The sequence below is a fragment of the Natator depressus genome, chromosome 14 (genome assembly GCF_965152275.1).
Source record: "Natator depressus isolate rNatDep1 chromosome 14, rNatDep2.hap1, whole genome shotgun sequence".
In the NCBI taxonomy this organism is placed as follows: domain Eukaryota; kingdom Metazoa; phylum Chordata; order Testudines; family Cheloniidae; genus Natator; species Natator depressus.
Window position 1 is genome coordinate 18,215,105 of NC_134247.1, and position 20,946 is coordinate 18,236,050.

Below are 20,946 nucleotides of genomic sequence, written 5' to 3' on the forward strand. Positions count from 1 at the left end.
AATTCTTTGGACCCCTTAGCCTATTAACCCTTTTCTGCTCGGTCCCAGCAAGACCTGAACTGGGACAGGACTGATGGGCCATTGGTGACGCTGAATATGTTCAAGTTGGTCTTTCTAATGAGTGTTGGTCCAGTAAAGGCTCCTGTTATTGCCTCAAGTGAAATGCAGCCTCTGTTAGAGCAGTACCAGCAACAGGAATGGGAATATATTAGCGGAATGAACAATACAGGAACTGAGGTAGGTCGGTCACCCATAATAGAATTTGGCTAGGATGCTGTGGCTCCCTGTTCCGATTTTTAAGCCTGCTTAGCATCCAACATCTCCACTTATATCCCAGATCTGGCCCAATATTATTATTGTTGAAAGGACCAGAGGGATCTTTATTAACCACAGGACCTCTTTTATCATATTCAAAAGTGACACCCCAAATATCCCAGCATGGTGGCACTGGAACCTTAGCAATTCAAAGAAGAGCACTTCCTACAGAGACCCTAACACAATCCCTGCAGCCCCTGAGTTTGCCTTCAGGAAGAAATGTCCTTGCATAGTAAAAGATCCGACACAAGATCAAACTTCCTGAGGTTGTGTGGCTCTGAAAAAACAAACAAACAAACAAACAAACAAACAAACAAACAAACAAACCGAACATTTCCAAGTAAGCCTCTTTCCATCTGCATTTGAAACATTTATTTTGGGAAATACATATTAAACACTATTATTTATACAAAAAAGGACTAAATTTGTCATAATGCATATAACACCCAAAAGGCCATATTTAATAGATCTGGATTAATTTTTTTAAACATTTTTTTTTCCAAAAATTAGATTACAAAGGAGAAAGCGGCATGTCTTGCTTGGCCCAGCTTGAGATACTGTCTAGGAAAGGAGTTTAAGATGGTGATATTTGCAGAAGTGCATCACGCAGAAAAGACTTTCTACCCTCCCCTTGAATAGTCTTTTTAACACTTGAAATACATATGCTTTTCAGTTAATACACAATATTTTGTTTTTGCTAAAATATAGCAAGTCAGCAAGTAAATAATTCATTTTCCTCAACTTAACACAGCTCTGTAAAAATTCCTACTTTTTTCCAGGAGGGGGGTGAAACAGAGTTAAAGGGGAGTACAGATTTTACCTGCAAGGCAAACACACCTGCACAGACACATTCATGTGTCCCATAACCACACCCACCATATAGAACATCTGCCCATGCAGGCATGAAGGGGGGGCGATCTTGCAAGATGCTACTTCCCTCTGCTATCATGCAGAATTGGGCCCTGCTAGCCTGTAACTGGTTCCTGTTACCGGCCTGGCATGGACAGTAAGACAGCTGGAAATGGCGTGGAGGGATGCAGCCCTGAGCAGACTCTATGGCTGGGTCTCTGAAGAGTGATGTGTGGGGAGCAGCAGTCTGCAGATACTCCACTGATGCAGAAGAGCATGCGGGCCTCTGAATCAAGATGAGAGCAGCATCCCTCTTCAAAACCTTCTTACCGCCTGTAAACATGTAACTGGTCTCATCCCTCAGGGGGTTCGGGGGGCTCTGCAGGTGTCTCTGTGAGGCTGGAAGTTGGGACACCTTTGCCATTTTGTGGGAGCACCAAGAGGAGACAATCTGGGCACAGTCTTACACCTCCATGGGGGGGGGGGGGGGGTCAGAAAAGTGATGTTGGGCAGACACCAGAATCTGTCTTGGGGCTGGGTTTTTAGACAGAAGTCGAAGTTGGGCAGTTGGATCTCTGCTCCAAGATCGACTTGCACATGGGTGGTTCTGTCCCTGCTGGATTGGCCCCATGCATGGAGTTTCATTTAAGCACACTTGGCGTTTACGGTAGCTGATCTAAGTCAACAGACCATGTTGGGGATCAGGGACCCTATACTACAAAGCTTGCGTGAGATACCAGTTTAGCCTTTCTTACAGCTGAAGGCTTCTAACAAGCGTGTGGCATGCGGGGCTCGATCTGTGTGCGTGCACATGGTTCTCAAGAGAAAGCATTAGCCAGATTAAGGAACTGGCTATGTACATATAAGTTGCCCAGGTAAAGGAATAAAACAAATTGATTCAACAGCCTCCTCTGGCTTATTTAAAACCTAATAAAACACACAAGTCACACAATACAAAGAATTCCGGCCCCCTGCCCGTGCTTTGCAGAGATGGTTCTGTTCTCAGCCCCCTTCACACACACAAACGTATTCTGAGCCTTCAACAAAGACACTGAATTAAAAATAAATACACCAAGTGTTCCCAGGAAACCAGCCATAGGTATGGTCCAAGCACTGAGTGAGAGGGAAGAAGTGGGGGAAAAGCTGGGAAGAAGAATCTCTGAAGAGTCAATCTCAACAGGCATTTGGCAGGCTGCACAGAGAAACTAGCTATTGCATGGGAGCTGAATTCAAAGGCACTTCTCTCAGAGCGGGCCGAGATTTAGAGATCCGTGAGTCACCCCATGGCATTCCTGGCTTATTGCAGGTGACAGGGAGTGGGGTGAGTGAGTTGGCTAGGCACAGGGCTGGGGGCAGAAGAGAGGCGGCAGACGTAAGCTTGTGATCACTTTCCCTTTCCATCCACATGCCCGCACCTTGCTTACGAAGGCCATGTTTACTTAGAGAAAGCCTTGCCTTCAATGGACGGAGAAGAAAATAAAAGAGCCACATGATGCAGGGTAAAGCCATCTGGTTCCAACTATCTTTACAGACATGATGCGTGGCAGTAAGGTCAGTCCCCGCGCCCCACTCCATGGCGCCGTTTCAAGACACGGAGAAGAGAGAAATCAGATTCATTTCATGATTGGCTTCTGTGAGCAAGAAGAGAGAGACTCTCCCCTATCTCCTGGCTTGGATTTCATTATAAAGCAACCCTCCAGCTCCTGGTGAAGCCAGGTGGAGTGAGTTAGAGCAGGCCTTTGCGAGGAGGGGGATCTTCCACCTACCCAGGGATTATGCTTTGGGCTAGTGTTAGAGAATAAATAGAGACTGACTTCTGACTTGGGACAGTCATCTCCTCCCCTCCCCTCACTCCCTCCCCGGCCTTCCTGTCCAACCACCCAGCCGCCCCTCACTAAGCCCAACGGGAGCTGAGAACGGAACCCCTGCGCTACGGGGCAGGCCGCGCCAGGGGACTGGCAGTCACCACGCTCTTGATGATAGATACGGCATCAGGTTACTTGGTCAGTTAACATGGGCAGCGCGGGGGAGGAGGACGGTGGCAGAAGAATTATATAAAAATAAAGGGGGTAGGGGAAGAAATGAGAGCGCGAGCGCGTTGGGTCCTGGCGACGGAGAGAGACGGTTACATTTCATTGGCCTCCTGGTCGGCCACGCCGTTGGAGAGCGCGCTCCGGCCCTCGTTCAGCCGCTTCACTCTGTAGGCTTCAAAGTGGAAGCCGCTGGTAATGTCCTTGATGTTCTGCATGTGTGTCCTGAGGGAAGCAGAGAAGCCGGTTAAATGAGATCTCTGTGCGCAGATGCGTAGCCCCACAATGGGGCTTTCACGGCAGCAGAGTCTGCCACCACCTCTTCCATGCTGCCACCTCAGGCCCCGCAATTTCAAGGTCTCTCGCCCTTCTGGTTACTCCTGGAACCTCGAGAATGTGACCCCAATGTAGCTGATGCAGATGGAACAACAGCTCTGAGAGATACCAACTGCCTCTGTTCATTCAAAGTGCCCCAAGGTGGGGGCCTACGGATGTGTGTGGTCCCCTCTACAGGGAGCCCAGCCCAAAGAGCCTACAGGCTCATATTTTGACGCTCTGCAGACTGCGAGTAGGCGGAGCATCTCCAGTGGGCACAGCTTACAGTGTAGGCAGGTCTTGGAAGAGTACTGCCTTTCTCACTCCCCTAACCTCTGCATCTACCCCTCCCCCCATGAAGTGCAGTAGCTGAGTGGTTAAGACAGTCAAGTACAATTCTGAAAGTCATGGGTTCAAGTCTTGCTCAATCTCATGCAAAGACCACTTTCAGTGCACCAGGCCCCCAAATGGGCCCTCATCTGCTAAAGGCAGTAGGAGGCGATGCTGGCCAGATCGCCCCTGGGTGCCGTGGGGTAGGAAACAGATGTGCCTTAACCACTTTGGCCTGATGAGCTATTGACTCAGGGAAACTTTGATAACCGGGGGGGACAGACAAAAGCAGCTTGGCTTTCCATTCCCCTGTGGGAGGAATCACTCATATGGGAGAAGAGGTGGTAGCACAGAGCTTTGATCAGCCCCCTCTCCACAACTCTCAGTTTCTCTCGATTCCCTGTTGTTCTGAGGAGGGCATTGACAGGTGATCCAGGAAGGAAGGGCTTGGCCGTGGGATTACTGTTGGAGGAAAGGCTCCAGGCAGATCTAGCCTGGCTCACAGGGGAGGTATTGCACCTTACACACTATTTGCAGGGTGGGGGGAAGCCCATACCTCAGGGCTGACTGCCTAGAGGGGGTTATGGGGAGTGGTGGAATACGCTCAGCTAAACAGCCTGCATTGGCAGGGAATGGCTGCCACAGGTTTCCCCAGTTCAGAGCTCTCTGCAGCTTTGCTACCAGTGGAGGAGGCTTTTCCTCTCACAGGAGCCCTTACGCACAACTCTGCAACCGGCACACCCTCTCTCAGCTTGCCGCCCACCCTTTAGTCTGAAAAGCACTTCTGAGAGCAACGTGACTCACACCCAAACAGCAGGCTGGCCCGTCTCAAAGTCAGGTGGCGTGCCAGTCATGTCTTTCACACAGGAGCTGACCAGATGGCCCCTGGACTCCAGTGTAATATCTCCAGCAGTGATCAGTGCTAGGGGCTTCAGGGAGAAGCCTGGAATTCCTAGAATCCATATATCAGGAGGGGAAGTTTTCCCCCAATCCAAGCTGGCAATCAACTTAAGCCATGATACACAAGGTCCAACGCCCCTTATCTCTTTACCCTAGCTGGCGTGACTGCAGGGACTAGTCTTATTTGTGCAGGAAGTTTTAGGCCTGGAAGTGGTTACTCTTCAGAAGGGTTTAAATGGGGTTTAGAGCATCACCTTTGCTACTGTAGGGAACCACACCTGGGATTCCACTCACTAGTATGAGCCCAGTGCTACAGCAGCCAACTGGAGGGCACGGAGGTGTATGGTGGCAATAGGCAGCTGGCACAGTGATGCAGAAAACACTGGGCCTGAAGCAATCTTTGGGATACCTCTATGGTGGGTATTGCTAGTCTGACAGCAGGACTCCCTTCCCATTCCCTACTCCCTAACTTCTGCTGGCCAGTGCACCCAGGAAGCCCCCTAGTTCACGTCCTCATTCAAGAGGCTACGGGTTACACAGCAGCTGTTGCTTCTGTGGTCTGCAAGAAGCAAAGGCAGAGAGGATAAAGCAGCTCATGCCCCAAGCAACTGCTGAGCTCTTCCCTTCCCTTTGATGCCACCTGCTGGCAGAAGTGACACGAATACAACAATGGCGTCTCTTTCTCACCCAAGAGCAGTTATACCGACCTGATCAGGAGATCCCGCAGATAAGCAAACTCACAGTGTGTCGTGTTCTCAACTGGAAAGGAGAAGAGGAGGCAAACCGTTAGGGCACAGCCCAGAACACAGCCACATTTCCTGAGCAAGCCAGCAATTTCAGGACAAGCGGGACTCTGCCTTTTGTTTCAGAATCAACACCAGTGCACGGTGGGCACAAACAGCCTGGAGCAGGGGCTTCAGCCCAGCAGAAGGATCACTCAGCTGAGGGATTCCACGGGCTTAAAATCAATGTTTGCCTGTCATGAGGAAAAGCCTCTTCACCATCATAAGCCAGGATATTTACACAGAGGCTCATTAGCTGTTACCTGCCTAAAGAGCAGCTTGTAAGAGACAGGAAGAGCTTTCGTGTCTGCTTCGTCTGCTCACGCTCACTTGCTGCTGGAGTGAACACCCTCCAGTGCAAGTCCACTACCACTTCACTGCGTCACCCAGGCAAGGGGCACCAACTGACTCCTCGCAAACAACGAACCTGTTTCAACGTAAGTGTCTCCCGAGATGGCTGGGGGTAACTGGAAAGGCGAAGGGAAGGATGGTTTTGTGGTTAAGGCCCTGGACTGTGACTCAGTAGCCCTGGATTCAAATCCTGGCTTTACCCCAGACTTCCAGTGGGACCTGGAGCAGATCGCTGTGCCTTAGTCCGCCCCTCCCCCCAATCTTGATTCATGCTGTGGAATGACATGATCTACTATTGGGACTGTTCGGATTAAAAGCGGTGTGGAGCAAAAAGCCTTGAAAAAAGGTCACTGTGCTGTCTGATCATCCTGTGTCCTGCTCTCAGCACATGGTGTGTTTGAACGGTGCTGTTGGTCTAATTCAGAGGGACAGATCCCTGGGCCAAGGAAAGCGTCTTCCCCTTTGTTTTCTACATGGCTGAACACAATGCTCAAATAGCAAGCAGATTAACAACACTATTTCTGCCACATAACCAATGGCAAACATTGGGTCCTTGAGTCTCCCTATACTGAAGGCAGATACCTCACACCTGAAGGATGACCAGCATTTCTTACAAACCCAGCCAGGACCATCACTGCCAAGCCCCGAGAGTTACCAAGAACTAGCCACAAGAGGGCATCCAAGGGTTTAAAATAAAATGGGTTCCTTTGGCATCTTTGTTAAGTGCTTACTCGAAATAGGATTTCTATAAAAAGAATCGTAAAATCAGAAAAAGCTCTGAAATGGAAGGAGGGGGGAGAAGAGAGGGAGGGAGCAGTGAAATCACATGGACTGTGCCTCTGGGATCCTAGCTACCGAGAGCAGAGCATGTGTCGCACTGATAGAGGTAGGCTTCCCCAATGAAATGCTGGCGGGAGACTGACTGTGGAAGGAAAGAAGGGAGGGGAAAAAAAAAGAGGAAGGCAGAGGGGAAGAGGAGGAAGAAAGGAAGATGCAGCACATGTTGGGGAAGAGAGAAGAACAAATCCTGTGAGAGTCCGGGACAGAAGGACGATTCAAACGCCCCAGCGGGTGCTGAGAGGCGGCCCGTCTGCACAGACGCCCTCCCCCGCCGGCAGCCAAGCATTCGGTTTCAGGCTCCTGCAGCAATTGAGGAGACCGGGGCTTGGTGCATGGAGGGTTCCTTCCAGATGTAAGGCAGGGAGGGCCTGAGGAGCTGGACATGGCCATTTGTGTGCCCTTTCATGAAGCAGCAAGACTCAAAAAGGGCTGTGCGCCCCCTGCAGGCACCGGTGGGATGGGCAGGAGAGAGGGGGCTGGGAAGAAGGGCCCTGCCCCCACTCAACTTGATCCCAGCGTTTTCAGAGAGGCAAAAGATGTCACCACTCAGTATCCGTCACTCCCAGCCTCTGCGGATTAGGGGATGGGGATAGGTGGGTGGAGACTATTCCGTGGGGCAGAGAAAGTCGTACACTAGTCCCAACTGAGCACTAGTGGCTACTGCGAGTGCAGTTGAATCCACTGAACGTGACTTGCAAAAAAAAAAAAGTCCTAAATTGGGGCTGTGCCCATTTTTGCTCCTTTGGACAGATAAAAGCTGCCAAATGGGAATGCCACCTCCTAACGGGCACACTCTCCTCCTCAGCGATAGCAGACATGTCCAGTCTTTTCTGGAGAATCATTGGGAGGCAGCAGAGATGGGTGTAGGGAGCTCTAGGACCTTGCAGAGATAGAGGGGGTGAATATGTAACAAAGGCCTGCTCTCTCCAGTGTATGCTGGCCCTTGTAGTTAAACAAGGGACAGCCCAACCCCCACAATAGCTCTTAGAATATCATCCTCTCCTCCCTGTTCTCTAGTCTTCAGGGCAGACCAGATGATTCTGATGGAAAATGCACGCGGAATCCCCATCCCCTCACGCACTCCCTTCCCGTCTTTCTCCATCAGAAAGTGGAAGTTTCAGGTCACCTTGGACTCCAGATTTCCAGGCTCAACTGCACCATCAATGACTGCAGGCTAGGGAAATGGAGATTTCTAGAGCCTGTTAAGAGAATCTCCACACTTACATGGCACTCCCACAGCCAGGCCCCTCCTTTGGGGCAGTTGTTGAACAAGAGAAAGATGCTGGCATTGGGGCAGAAGACAGGTGAGAAGGGAGACAACAGAAAGGAAAACAGCGGGAGCAGTGGAGGATCCTCCCCTCCTAACCAGCGGTCAGGAGAACAATGAAAGGGCTCAGAAATGACCCTGCTCTCACCCTCAATCCCAGAGTGGGATGTGTAGGAAGGGGAGCTCTTGATCTGTATTACAGTAGCACCTTCACTGGCCTCCGCTGAGATCAGGCTCCATTGTGCTAGGCATGTACACACTAAGACACTGCCTGCTCCAACGAGCTTACAGTCTAAACAGACAAGACAGAGAAAGCGGGAAGAGGGGAGACAGGTTCCGGGAGTGGCAGTGGCTTGCTCAAGGTCACAGCAGCTCAGTGGCAGAGCGAGAAACAGAACCCAGGTCTCCTGGACTCGAGCCTGGTGCCCTAACCACTGGGCCATACTGCCTTCCTTATGACCACTTATCAAACACCAGTGCTTCCCCATCAACAGCAGCCGTGTAATCTCCTCTGTAGGGCCCCAACACCGTACTGGAGGGAACCTCACACGTGTCTGCTTCTCTGCAGATGGAGAGCTGCCAGAGCAATTTCACACAGACTGCTCTGGGATGAGACCCCCAGCTCTGGGATGCTTGGCCCAGGCTCTGCCGTGCCATGAGGCTTTCAAGAGCCACTCCCATCGCAAACACTAGAGCAGGGTCCAGTTCTGTTCTGTAGAGGGCAGTGGTGCGCGCTCTATCCACATATTGCACATGCTTCCAATTACCGCCTTTTGACTTCCCGTTCAAACACTGCAGAAAACAGACAAGGGGGTGGGGGGCAAACAACGACAGCCCCTACCTTCAATGGTGCCCCACTTTGTTTTCCTTCCAAGAATTCTTCTCCCGTTAACCTGGTATTCCTGGTCACTGCCCACCACTGCAAACGGAATCATTTCCTGGAGGGACAGAGCATAGCACACAGGTTAACGGCTTCATCCTGGAAGCCAGCAGGTAAACCAACTGGACGGAGTGGCCTTGGGTAAGATAATCCACAGCCAGCCCAGCAGGCAAAGCAGTTATGGTACGTGTCTAAGAGCTCTGGTCTCTGGGCTGTAGGTCTAGCCTCCGGAGAAATCTGCAGAGGGGATTTTTTACTGAAGAGTTTCACAGGAACATCTCCATAGGTTCGACTTATCTGTTTCCACTGCACTTTAATGGGGGCGATGCATCTTCAGCACAGCAACGGAGGCTAGATACATCACCGCCGCCATGTGTGGGGCCAACCTGACAGCAGCTGCTCTCCCAAGAAGGGACAGGCTTCCTCGGCTTCCCTTTGGGAGACTGGTGGTAGCTCTCTGAAACACGGCAGGCAGACAGGACTAAAAATAGGGGATTGGGGGCTTTCAAAAATCGAAGTGAGGGGATGCATCACCTCAGCAAGTGCTGGGAAGGGCCTCACACACAGTTCTGTGAATGCTGTGAGCACCATTTGTTGCAGCACCCACTGCTGCTCCAATCGCAGACACCAATAAAAATCTGCCAATGCATCTCTATCCTGGCCACTCCCTTCCAATCGTGTCCCTCTCTGCTATCTCTTACTATTTAAAACCTTCAATCAATAGTGCTGCCAGAGGGAAATGCTCTTCAGAGAACAGGATGCCTCCACCCAGAGCGCAGCAGGAAAAGGGCATCACCTGCACATGGCTTGGCAACAGCGCAGTGCAACAGTGCGGAGGGGCTCCCCTGCCCACTTGTTAAGGGCTGCTGAGGGAGAATCATAGCCTAGGAGGAAACTGCAGCGACACCTCAAAGGGCAGGAGGGCTTCAAAGAGTGGCAGAAAGATGACACTAGCCCATCACTAATGGCTGCCCCACTGCCAGCCATCACACCTCGGAGTCAGAAAATACCAGTGGGTGGCAAAGGGCTGGGAAACGTTCTCATTCAGAGCCCTCCTCTTCCTAGCCTAGCTCCCCAGCCTGGCTTTGCTCCCAGGGCCCTTGTTGGGCAAATACCATCGTCCAGCATGTCACATTTAGGGAGCCAGACTCTAACAGCCAGGCCAGTTCTCAATGAGCCGTCTGGAAACAAGTCACAGCCCCAGCCCCCAAACGCCAGCTGCAGGAAGCCTTCGCTTGCTCCTCTGAGTGCAGCAACAGCCAACATTCCCCAAGGCCCAGACCAACGGTGTCAGGGACACAACACAGGAAGGAAGGCCACTCTACCTACTTTCCTATCCCTGTGGAGGGAAGTGCAGCAAACACCCAGCCAGCCCGCTGCCAGAAGGATGGGGCTCAGCATCCCAGGCTATGGCTGAAATCAGGCAATTCTCATAACCTGGGGAGCAAATCTCCCACCCACTCTTTCTATATTGTCTCCAGTCTCTGTGCACAAACAGAGGTAAAGTGCACCAGCCTTGGAAAGGAAATACAGGCACTTTGCTGAACCCCCCAAAATCTTCACAAGCCTTTGGAGCCGTAGGGCCCAGCCTGAAGAGCTCTGGGCCACAGTGCTACAGGACAAAAGCACCATCCACTCACTCTGAATTTCTCATTCACAAGCCGGTCCTCGGAGTCTTCGTCAAACTCCTTCTGGGGATACACGTCGATGTCATTGGAGAGCAGGTCGGCCGTGATCTGAAGAAGACGGACATGGAAAGGACACCATGTTAGACTCCATGACCACGGCTGCTGCCTTTCAGCCTCCCCGGCAGCATAGCAAGGCTGCACCCTGCGCAATACTGAATGGCCATAGAACAACTCGAAGCCCTTTCCAGCTTGGAACTAGCCAGGCAACCTTGCGTCCCCTCCCCTCCTTACTGCTCAGTGAAGGATGCGAGTTTCAGTGCTAAATATCCACCCAGCCTGAAGTGCAGCCCATGAAGTTCTAGAAGATCGTCTCTCCATCACCCCACCGCCCCCAGGATAGCGTCCATCTCTGAGCGGAGCAGAAGGCCACACAGACCAAGATGAAGCATTGCAAGCTGGACCCCGCCTTCACATTAAAAAGACAAAGGGTAGTGACAGCCTGCACCATGGGCAGCAAGTCAGGGCGACCGTGCACCTCCCAGGCACATGCTCCTGAGACTTGGAGGTGGGCAAGTTTGGGTGCTCCAGAGTAAGCTAGCAAGTCACTTTCTGGTATTTGTGTCTTGCTCACATTCCCTGGAAGAGGAACCCCAGATCTTGTGCTGCATATCCTGAGAGGGGTCACATGGGGGCAGGAACACACAGCTCAGTGAAGTGTAGATGCACGAACTTGCTCTTTCTATCCCTTCAGATAGGCGCTGCAGCTGGCCATGAATGAGAACAGTGCGCCTCTGTCCAGCCTGACACCGTGGGGAGAAAACCATGGTGTTCAATGGCATTGGCCACTGCAACGGTAGTCATCTTGGCTGATACCTGGCAAACCAAGCCAGCAGCTTCCAGAGCTGAAAGCATGAGCTAAAGCTGCAGGCTCTTGAGGGTTGTGTTCAGTAGCTGGGCAGCGTAACAGACTCCCATCCTCTGGGGATCAAGCTCAGAGGAAGACAGACAAACATTGATCAGTGGGTTATGCCACCATGGACCCCACACAGGATAACACCACAGGAAAGAGGCACCCCGCGCCGAGAAGCACAGTGGAGCAGCGACACCCAAGCCCCAGGGGCTGAAGAGCCTGGAATGGGGTCTCGGAAACCTATTTCAGTTGCAAACAAACCATCTGTCAGGAGACTTGCTCTGAGGGAGCCTCACTTTGCAGCCTGGGATCTGCTATGTGTCTGAGACAACATCAAAAGGTTCTCCCCTGTTAGACACCGGGCTGATCCTCCGCCACCTACTCAGCCACTCCCTCCCCCAGATCCATGGGCTTGAGGTGGAGGGGTGCTCATACTCCCCTTGGCACACCATACACTGCTCCTCACTGCCTTAAGCAGACCGTAGCATTGGGTCATTCAACAGTGATGTCATTCCCTCCTCCACACCAGGCCTAAAGGGCAGAGCATCCTACCCAGATAGGGGGACGGTCTGTTAGTCCAGATCGGTGTCGGTTTTAAACCAAGCACTAGCACTGCACCAGCACCCGGGAAGAAGGGCAGATTTTCAGCTCCTGAATCCAACCGGGCATCAGTGTCAGGGATTTTCAAGCTCCTGAATCCTGTAATGTGCACGGAATTAGCAACCCTGACACCAAGGGGTGTGTGCAGGGTGTGCTGGCCCACACTCCCCAGTGCTGTGAACATCTCGCTGTGGTGCATGCATTAGACACACACTGATACCAGGTTCCTGGAGGGAGATTCGGGTGCCATCAGCACCAGAACACACCTGTGTCGTTTGTCTTGAAGAAAACTCATGTTTGAATCCAAGTCTGAATGATGCCAGTGCCATGAGGCTGGCACTGGCTCTAGATCAGCCCTGCATTTCAGGGGAAGTGAACCCCCTCTCCCAAGCCAGAAACATCCACTCTGACAAACTTCCCCACCTGAGAGCACCCTCCATTCTTGTGGGCGGGGGAGTCACGTAACACCAGCAAAGACATGCTGCGGTTTCAGGAGCAGGCTTGGCTTTAATGTGGGAAGGAACGACTGTGCAGGTCTTTGGACTCCACTTTGGTGCAAGTTAACAGAGCACTGGCATAAATCTGGAATAATGCCACCCAGCCCATGGGAATTATCCCAACTTAAGAGAGAACAGAATCTGGACCTACTGAGATCTGAATGGGTACAAGACAGCCACTGGTGGTTAATGCTCCATCACCACTAAGCTACAACGGGCCAGAAAGCAGAGTTTAAAGGCAGTTCCAGCTAAATCACCTTCCAATACACTACCACCTAATGCAGATGAGGCCATTGCATATTACAGCTGTGCATGTGTGTATAGATCTAGAGAGAGACACACTCACACACGCCTAACCACTATTGCCAGAGCCATATCGGACCACTGGGGGGGCCAGATCCTCAGCTGGTGTAAAACAGCCCAGCTCCGCTATCTCCTGATTTACATCAGCTGAGGATCCAGAGCTGCTGGCTGGTTCCGTTGGAGCCCGTTGAGGATGGGGTTCAAGGTGTCCAGTCTCACATGGCGCATAGACCAACTTAGTTACATTTTTCACCTCCCTTTGGGAAGGATTTTCAGAGTCTGGTTATAATCAAAAATGTAACTCAATAAAAAGAAGGAACTTCTTACCCCGCCTTCCTGCTACCATGGGCCAGTGCTGCTCAGAGACACCCCTGCCACCCAATTAGAGTGAATAGCGTGGTACAGGGCTGAAACAGCGGAGGGGAAAATTTGCTGAGTCTTCAAGTTCTATCTGTTCCTGCTTCCTTGACAAATCCAAGTTTAGTCCATTAACTGCAAAGCCAATACGGCACCAGGAGAGCCAGCTGGATTCTATTGCGCCTGACGCGTCAACAACATTGTCAGCTCAGTTCCGAGCTCAGCTTTTATTGCCAAGGATGATATCTGAGGCACAGGGAGCCAAGCTGGATTTTCAGATTCCAGACTGACTCTAGCTCCAGCAGCTAGGCAGACGGAGAGGGAGCGACACATACGCGTGCACGCGCCTTGTAACTTCTGAACTGAGCAAACGGCATGTGGAAAAGTCATCGGGAAAGACCAGACTACAGCAGGCTAGACCGTCGGTCGTTACAACCCTTCCCCTGACTGCAACAGCTCCTCACTTGTCCCCGAGAGCACGGGATGCTGATAACGTGCAGCCTGGGCTGGGCCACAAGATTTGGCTCCATTTCCAGAACTTTGCTTGGTCCTCTGTAGAATGGATTCAGCTGTGAAATTTGGATTCAACCCCCCCGCCCAGGTCAGATTGGTGGTTTCAATTCATGGCCCTCGCTCCCATGGATGGGACAAGGGGATGCTCAAGCCAGCTCTGAACCCCAGCCGGTGGATGACGTTCAGTGAGCAGGGCAGCTCCTCCCCTTCCGCAGCGATGCTTTGAGTAAGACTACAGCCAGGCAGGCTTCAGAGCCCTGTAGCCTCTCTCCACAGCCCACAGCATCCCCCGGTGACCTGGATACGGCAATCTGTGCTCTCCCCACCACCCCGAGAGTCCCTCCCCAGGCAGAATGTTAGCAAACCCTCTCCGCATAGCTTGCTATATTGCCCAAGGTAAGAATGGGCTGAAATCAAACTGGGAATCTCTTTGCTTCTGTTGCTCCAAGTCAGATGCTTATGGAGACATTTGAGCATGTGGATTTAGCTGTGCTTCATATTTTCCTTCACTGCCTTGAGCCTGGATTTACAACGAACCCTTTCACCTCAAGCTATTTGCTACCACATGCAAAGCCTCCCTCTCCGCTGGGCTCTTATGGGTTAATGCCGGACTAGAGGACCAGGACATCCTGAAGTCAGCCGGACAACCCTGAGACCCCTTTCCCTGCCATTTACCTGACTCCGCCCCTTGCCCGTTTCCTTCCTGCGTCAGCCTCGCTGCATTCCGCGGGGGTATTTATGGAACGCTGGCTGAGCTATTGGGTTGGCAAAACCCAGGCTATTCATGCTCAGAATGGCAATTCAGACTCGAGAAGCAGCAATCCAAGAGGCGACTGGTGGCTTGCTTATTTCTGCAGCGCATGCTGAGACCATCACGCCTGCAGCAAAATCGTTGGTCATATTATTGGATTTATAGCCCTTTGAAAGCCAAAGCAAAGCAGCGGCACCACGAGGAAACAGCACGCTTGGCTGTAGACTGAGACAGCCTCTTATGGGCTCCCCACCTCACCAACCTCCAGCTGATGCAATCAAGGGAACTGCACGGTTTGCTTCCCCCGTCAATCTCAAAGCGGACCTCAGCATGCATACATTTTGGCCTGGATTCTGTATCATTGCAGGATGCTGTGCAGTAATATGAGCTCCCCAAAAAGAGCTTAGAGGCTCGACATACAGCAGGACCGGCCTCCTAAAAACCATAAAAACAGCCTGGGGGGAAAAAATAAAACAGCCATGCAGAGGGAGACCAAGAGCTTGAAATCCATTGTGAGCTGACAGAGATCCAAGGGAAACACAAGGAACTGTTTGGAGGCGAAGGCCCTTCCTCCTGCCACATGGGATCACTCAGAGCTGCAGCCTAAGGAATGCTCTGGGCTCCAGGCCAGCCCTTAGGCTTTGCAGCCCTGCAGGGGGCGGTGGGGAAGGGAGGTAGGGAGGGAGGGAGAAGAAGTGCCGGCTGGGGAGTGGCTGCCATCCCCTTACCCTTTTTTTGAAGTAGTCTCTCTCCTCCAGCGTTAACGTGTCGGCTTTGGCGATGACTGGCACGATGTTAACCACTTTGCTCAGGCGTCTCATGAATTCGATATCTAGCGGTCGGAGGCTAAAAGCACAGCAGAGAAGAAAGGGAATCAGACTTCAACAGTAGCGACGTAGGGGCTGTTTCAGGGGGAGAATCCCCAGAACAGAAAGGGTATTTAGAGCCTAGGGAAGCGGGGGAGTAATTTTGTAACGCTGGAGAACATCCCTCTCTAATCAACATTTTCTTAAAAGCATGAGAGGGGGATAGAGACAGACACATGCTTTGTGGACACAAATACCGAAACATGCCAGGTTCCATTTTCCAAGTGCCCTGCAATCAATTATTAACCCTCCACACTCCGTGAAGAAGGAGAGGATTTTTATCTTCATGGGGATTCTCAGCCACAGAGGATTTTAAGGAACTTGTCACGGCTACACAAGTCTCTCGCAGAGCCGGGATCAGCACTCAGGCATTCCTGGCTGGGTTTGGTCTGCTAAGCCATCCTGCCTTCCTTGTGCAATGGAACTGGACAGTTTAAGGGTGACCCATTGTATAAAACTTTGCCCATCCTGGCACCTGATCAGAATGAAGTGGAATCATGACCCTTCCCCCTACCCCCCATCCCTCACCCCCGCGCGCAGAGTAACTGGCCTGTGGACCACACGCTTTGTACTGACCCCTCTGCACAGGGGTGAATTTCACCCAAAACGACAGACCGGCCAGTGCAGATACAAAGCATGACTTGGTTAATGCCCACACTGAGCAGCAGCAGTGGGACAGATTACTCTACTTCCACAGCGGGGTTAGCGAGGACATGAAGCATGAAGGGAAAAACAGATGCCCCAAAGCTACAAGGAATTCACAACCCAAATGATTGTCCTTCTTAAGATCCCAGCTAGAAGGCTGTCTAAAACCAAGAGTGGCCTCAAGTCTCGTTAACAGCTGGCCAGCAGCTTAAGGGAGCTAACTCCATCCACCCGAGCAAACTGCTGGAACACAAGGCCAGGATTGTTTCTTTTGGCCCAGATGCTGCTGGGGTCCAGAACACTCCTGCCCCTTGCAAAGAACAAACACAAGTTGGGTATTTGGATTTGCAGCTAGTTGTGTTGGTCTGAGTGAGGCATGATCCCCCTGCCCGCTCCAACTACCTCATCAGGCAGCCAGACATGATGCCAGGGAGATAAGCCATTGCCATGGGGCTGAGAGGCCCCAGCCAGCTTGGGAAGCAGAGTGGTAAGAAGAACAAGCTACTGTAAAGAAGCGAGCGCAGTGTCATGTATAGTGCCTGGATACAGGGACACTTTACAAGCACTGAAGCCCCTTGGGTGAGGGAAATCCCAAGGAATCTGCCTGCTTGAAACTGGCCAGAGCACGCCAGGGTAGAAGTCGAGGCAGGGAGTATGAGGAAAGGGCGCAGGCAGGCCAGTGCTGGAGCCAAAGGGCGAACACTAAATTAATGCAACTTCATATGAATCAATCCTTGCCTCGCTGTCCTGCCTCACAGATGGGGGTGCATTTATCCCCAATGTACAGTGGGGGAAACTGAGGCACGGAGCGGCCAACATGTCTTGCCCAAGGCCATACAGCAACTTAGTGGCAGAACTGGGTCTACACACCAGCTCTCCTAAACCCCAGTCCTATTCTGTAAACTGGGAGACTGGCACCTCTGTACTCACAGAAGGAGACAATATTGGCAACTCAAAGCCTTTCACCTCCCAGGCAGGCAAGTCCACTTCCCGCTTGGGAGCCAGGCTAGCTAGCCACTGCCTTTCACAACTGGGATTGCCACAAAGCTTTGTAGCAATCTCAGTTGTGAAAGGCAGGAGTTAGCTTTGAGTTGCGAACATTGTCTCATTCAGATGCCTTGTGGCCAGTGCAAGGCTAGAATTCCTTTTCTACATTCAGGTGGCCACAGTGCAGCTGTGGCCACAACGCATGGAGGACATGGAGAGATTCAACACAAGAGAGGTTGTGGTCTCTCTACTGCACAGAGAGCAGCGGGAGTGGGGCAAACACATCAAAAAGCCTAGAGATCACATCATTAGCATTAGGGAGAGCAAGGTCCTAATACAAACTCTGCAGTCACAGATTGCCCTGAGCTCCAGGAAAACAAGAAATTAGTTTGGCTTGGAAAGGAAACCCCCAAGGACACATCTGAGCAGACTGCTGTTGGAGAGTGCTGTTTGGAACTCTGCAGAATACATTTGCCAACCCCCCTGGGAAGCATCACTCTTATGTTTCTCTCCCCAAGGACTTCTTTCCCTCCTGTTCTCCTTGCAATTTTTCAAACAGCTTTTCCCCTTTAAAAGTCTCTCCCCCCGTCGACAGCATGTTCCTGCCTCTTTCATCAGCTTTTGTTTTAGGTGGAAGATGGGGATGTGTATGTGGCCAATGCAGATTGAGTCACAATCAGAAGTACATTGGAATTTTAACTCTGATTTAAAAGTTGGAGCCCAGTTATCGAGCCTGCCTTGGTCCACTGAGCCGTAGGGGGCCAGGGTGCCCTTTGTTACTCTAACAGCAGCGTGCCAAGCCACACCTAGCCCACATCCCCATCTGCACCCAGCTCCGACATCAGCCAGCTGCACAGCTTTGGATCTGCTGGCATCTATGCACCATGCTTAGCCCATCCCAGTGGGGTTTGGTGACTGGGCAACAGCAGTGCATCTCCTCTTGGTGCTGAGGTATTCTTAACGGCCAAGACCAGTCATGAAGTCTCCTATGTACAATATACGAGATTGTGCACACTTAATACTGGGTTGAGGAGGCAGAGGAGGTGCTCTTGAGTGAGCCCACACAGCTGCAAGATTACGATCATCTCCCTCCCCATAACACCAGCCCACTCTGACTCAGTCACTGATGCTTTTCCCTCTAGCTCAGCAGTGCAGCAATGCTTCTGTACAGCAATACGGGGCACTGCTATCTTTCGTACAAGCCCTAAAACAGAGGTCCCAATCCTTTCTGATCTTAAGGGTCTTACAGCATTAAGAGCCCCACACACCTTTCAATCTGTAGTGTCCTTCCACTGACTGGTTTCCCCTCGATGCTCTAGACAAACAACACAGCTGCAATACCAGCATCTCTCCAGAGAGAGGTACAGGCAGACTTGGGACAGAGAGATACAGAAAAGCTGCTCCAAGTGGCAAGAATTGCCCAGAAGGTGGCTCTTGCACTAACAATGGTGAGATGGTGTGAAAGACCAGAGGAGAGGCTGGAGGAGCAGAAATGCAAGCCAATAAGGCAGGCTGCACTGCTCCCAGCATTCACCCAGTGTGGTCTTTGAAAAGAAGGCCCTGAGTCTATCAGAAGATTTTTACCCCATCATAGCAGACGAATTCCAATTCAATCCCCCTGCACTGAAGTTTCAGTTCAATAGGGTATTCATCTCCACTTCCTGTCCTACACAGATGCAACATTGCAGCAGAGGACTCCCTCCAGAAGTGGCTGCATTTCAGTGGTGGGCGTAAGAATTCTCATGCTGATTGTAACACTCGTTGGGAGGAAAGGCATCTATGGGTCTAATTCTCTGCAGCTCCACTGAGCAGAGGATTTGGCCCATAGTGACCATTCTAAAACCCCATTAACTGAATCCGCTGGCTGCGGCTTCTGCTCTCTCACAAGCTGGGGTGTGAACCTGTACGTCAGTGAGGAGGCTTTTGACTGAAGGGTCAGCAGCAGGACTCAGGGATGCAAACTCTTCTCTATTATCAGCCAGGTCCCCTGTCTGACCTCAGTAGACCTAGGGCATCCATGAAGCCGTAACCCTCCCCCCCCACTCTCCCACCTTCCCCCATAGTAAGACACTGTCAGAGGAGACCAAACAAAGTAAGCTTTGTGCACTGTGGGGCCCTGTGCTTTCCCAGAGTCCCCACGGCAGAGCTTCCTGGCATCTTGCTGAGCTCTTTCCTCTGACTGCTAGAGAACCGAGGTCAGCAGACTTTCCCAAACAGCAGTTCTTCCTACACCACTGCAGCGAGCAGCATTCCAGCTTCGAGGCTTGATACCAGGACAGGGCATAGGACAGCCAGGCTGGCTGCTGGGGATTTACACTTTGACACAGCTCCCTGTTAGTAGCAGAGCAAACAGGGCAAGCTCTGAGCCTAGAGGCAGCAGGGCCCAGTAATAAGATAGACGATCCAGGTCTTTTGAAGCCAAACCCCAGCTCTGCCACTGACACAATTTAAAGGTGTGTGGTCTTAGACATGGTATAACCTCTGTCTCAGTCCCCTCACCTTTAATGTAGGGAACACTTCCCTCCCTCCCACACAGGGTGTTAGAAAGCTTGATTGGCTGCCTTTATAAAGTGCTTTGAAAATGCTATTACTCTCCTATCAAATGAAAGTCACAGGGATTAAACAAATAGAATTCTAGAGAAGTAACTGAACTTCACAGAGAGCAAATAATTTTTCTTTATGTTTTTTGGACCATCCTATACAATTTGCTACTATATTCTATTGGACAGTTTAAAAAGAACTCTATAGAAAAATACCATTTTCTATTCAGTTCCGTGGGACTTTCCCCAAAGGAGGCCCTTTAACTGGAAGTCTAGCCAGGAAAGCTCTAGCTCTAGACTAAGTCACAAATATTAAAGCAGATGAAAATTCATTGGCTCAATGCACCTGAGAAGTCACTAGCACTGGGAGCTGGCTTACGCACAAATTAACCCTTTCATAGATATTACGTGCACTATAGACATGGCCACTGTAGTAGCAGTGGGAAGAGATGGCTTACTCTAGCCTCAGGTAGTCCATCCCCAGCTCCCTATTGCAAGGAGCAAAGCAGCTGATTCTGGAACCTAAGGAAGACCATTTTGGTTCTCACATTAACTTTTTCACTACTGAATAAAGCATGCAAGAAAAGATGGATGATCACAGTACAAAAACATGCAAAATCTCTTGTGATCAGTGTTGCGTTCCAGAGTCATAAGCAGGCAGTGGGTGCAGTTCACAAGAGGCAACAGATTATATTTTAACTCTTTTCCAGTATGATCTCTGGAAGGCCAGGTCTGTGACTGAATATGTACAAGAGAAACTGCCTTTGCCTCACAGGCAAAGGGACCTCTAGGGAAAGAGGACAGGCCACAGCTGAGTGGAACTGTGGCGGGGGATTGTTCCACCGAGCTGAAATATACACACTGGGTGGCTATAAAACCTTGTCCTTCCTTTTTGTTCAGTGACCACTATTCAGCCCCACAAAGTTTGGGGGTGGGGGAGGGAATGGAGTATTACTGCTGGGGTTGTGTATGGCCCCTCCAAGTGATCTACACCTGGGCTCGCTAGCATAGGTGGGATCGGGCAGGAAAATTCCCTCTAAGCTGCGCGGCCACGCAGCAGGCTATCAAGGGCCGCGCAGCCACAGGGGCCTGGAGAGGACAGAGGTAGGGGGTGGGCGGGGAACAAGTTGGGGCATACAGGGCTGTGGCAGGGAGAAGCACCTCTCCCCCAGCCCCAGCCCCGGAGTTGCCATGGTGAAAGAGGGCTGGGGGTAGTCCTCTCTCCCCGCCTCAGCCCTGTGGCAGCCTGTACCCCAAACCCCTCATCCCCTACTAGAGCCCTCACCTCCCCACACCCCAACTCTCTGCCTTAGCCCTGAGCCCCCTTCAACACCCCAAACCTCTCATCCCCGGCCCCACCCCAGAGCCTGCATCCCCAGCCCTGAGCTCCCTCCCCACTTCGAACCCCTCTGCCCCACATCACCTCCATATTGGTGCACATAAAATTCATTCCGCACATGGATGTAAACAATTAGAAGGAACATTGTAGG

At 51.5% G+C, this 20,946-nt stretch overlaps 1 protein-coding gene across 6 annotated transcripts in view; it reads right to left on the reverse strand.

The window, feature by feature from the left end:
* Nucleotides 1-664: 664 nt before the first annotated feature.
* SEPTIN9 (septin 9) overlaps nt 665-20,946 on the reverse strand; it is a 255,996-nt gene continuing 235,714 nt past the window's right edge. For all 6 annotated transcript variants that reach the window (XM_074971962.1, XM_074971966.1, XM_074971964.1 and 3 more), the window contains 5 exons: nt 15,147-15,264; nt 10,500-10,595; nt 8,821-8,917; nt 5,447-5,498; nt 665-3,419 (listed from right to left, as the gene is read on the reverse strand). In XM_074971962.1, coding sequence (XP_074828063.1) covers nt 3,290-3,419; nt 5,447-5,498; nt 8,821-8,917; nt 10,500-10,595; nt 15,147-15,264 — 493 coding nt within the window. In that variant the 3' untranslated portion in view covers nt 665-3,289. The remainder of the gene's footprint in view (nt 3,420-5,446; nt 5,499-8,820; nt 8,918-10,499; nt 10,596-15,146; nt 15,265-20,946) is intronic.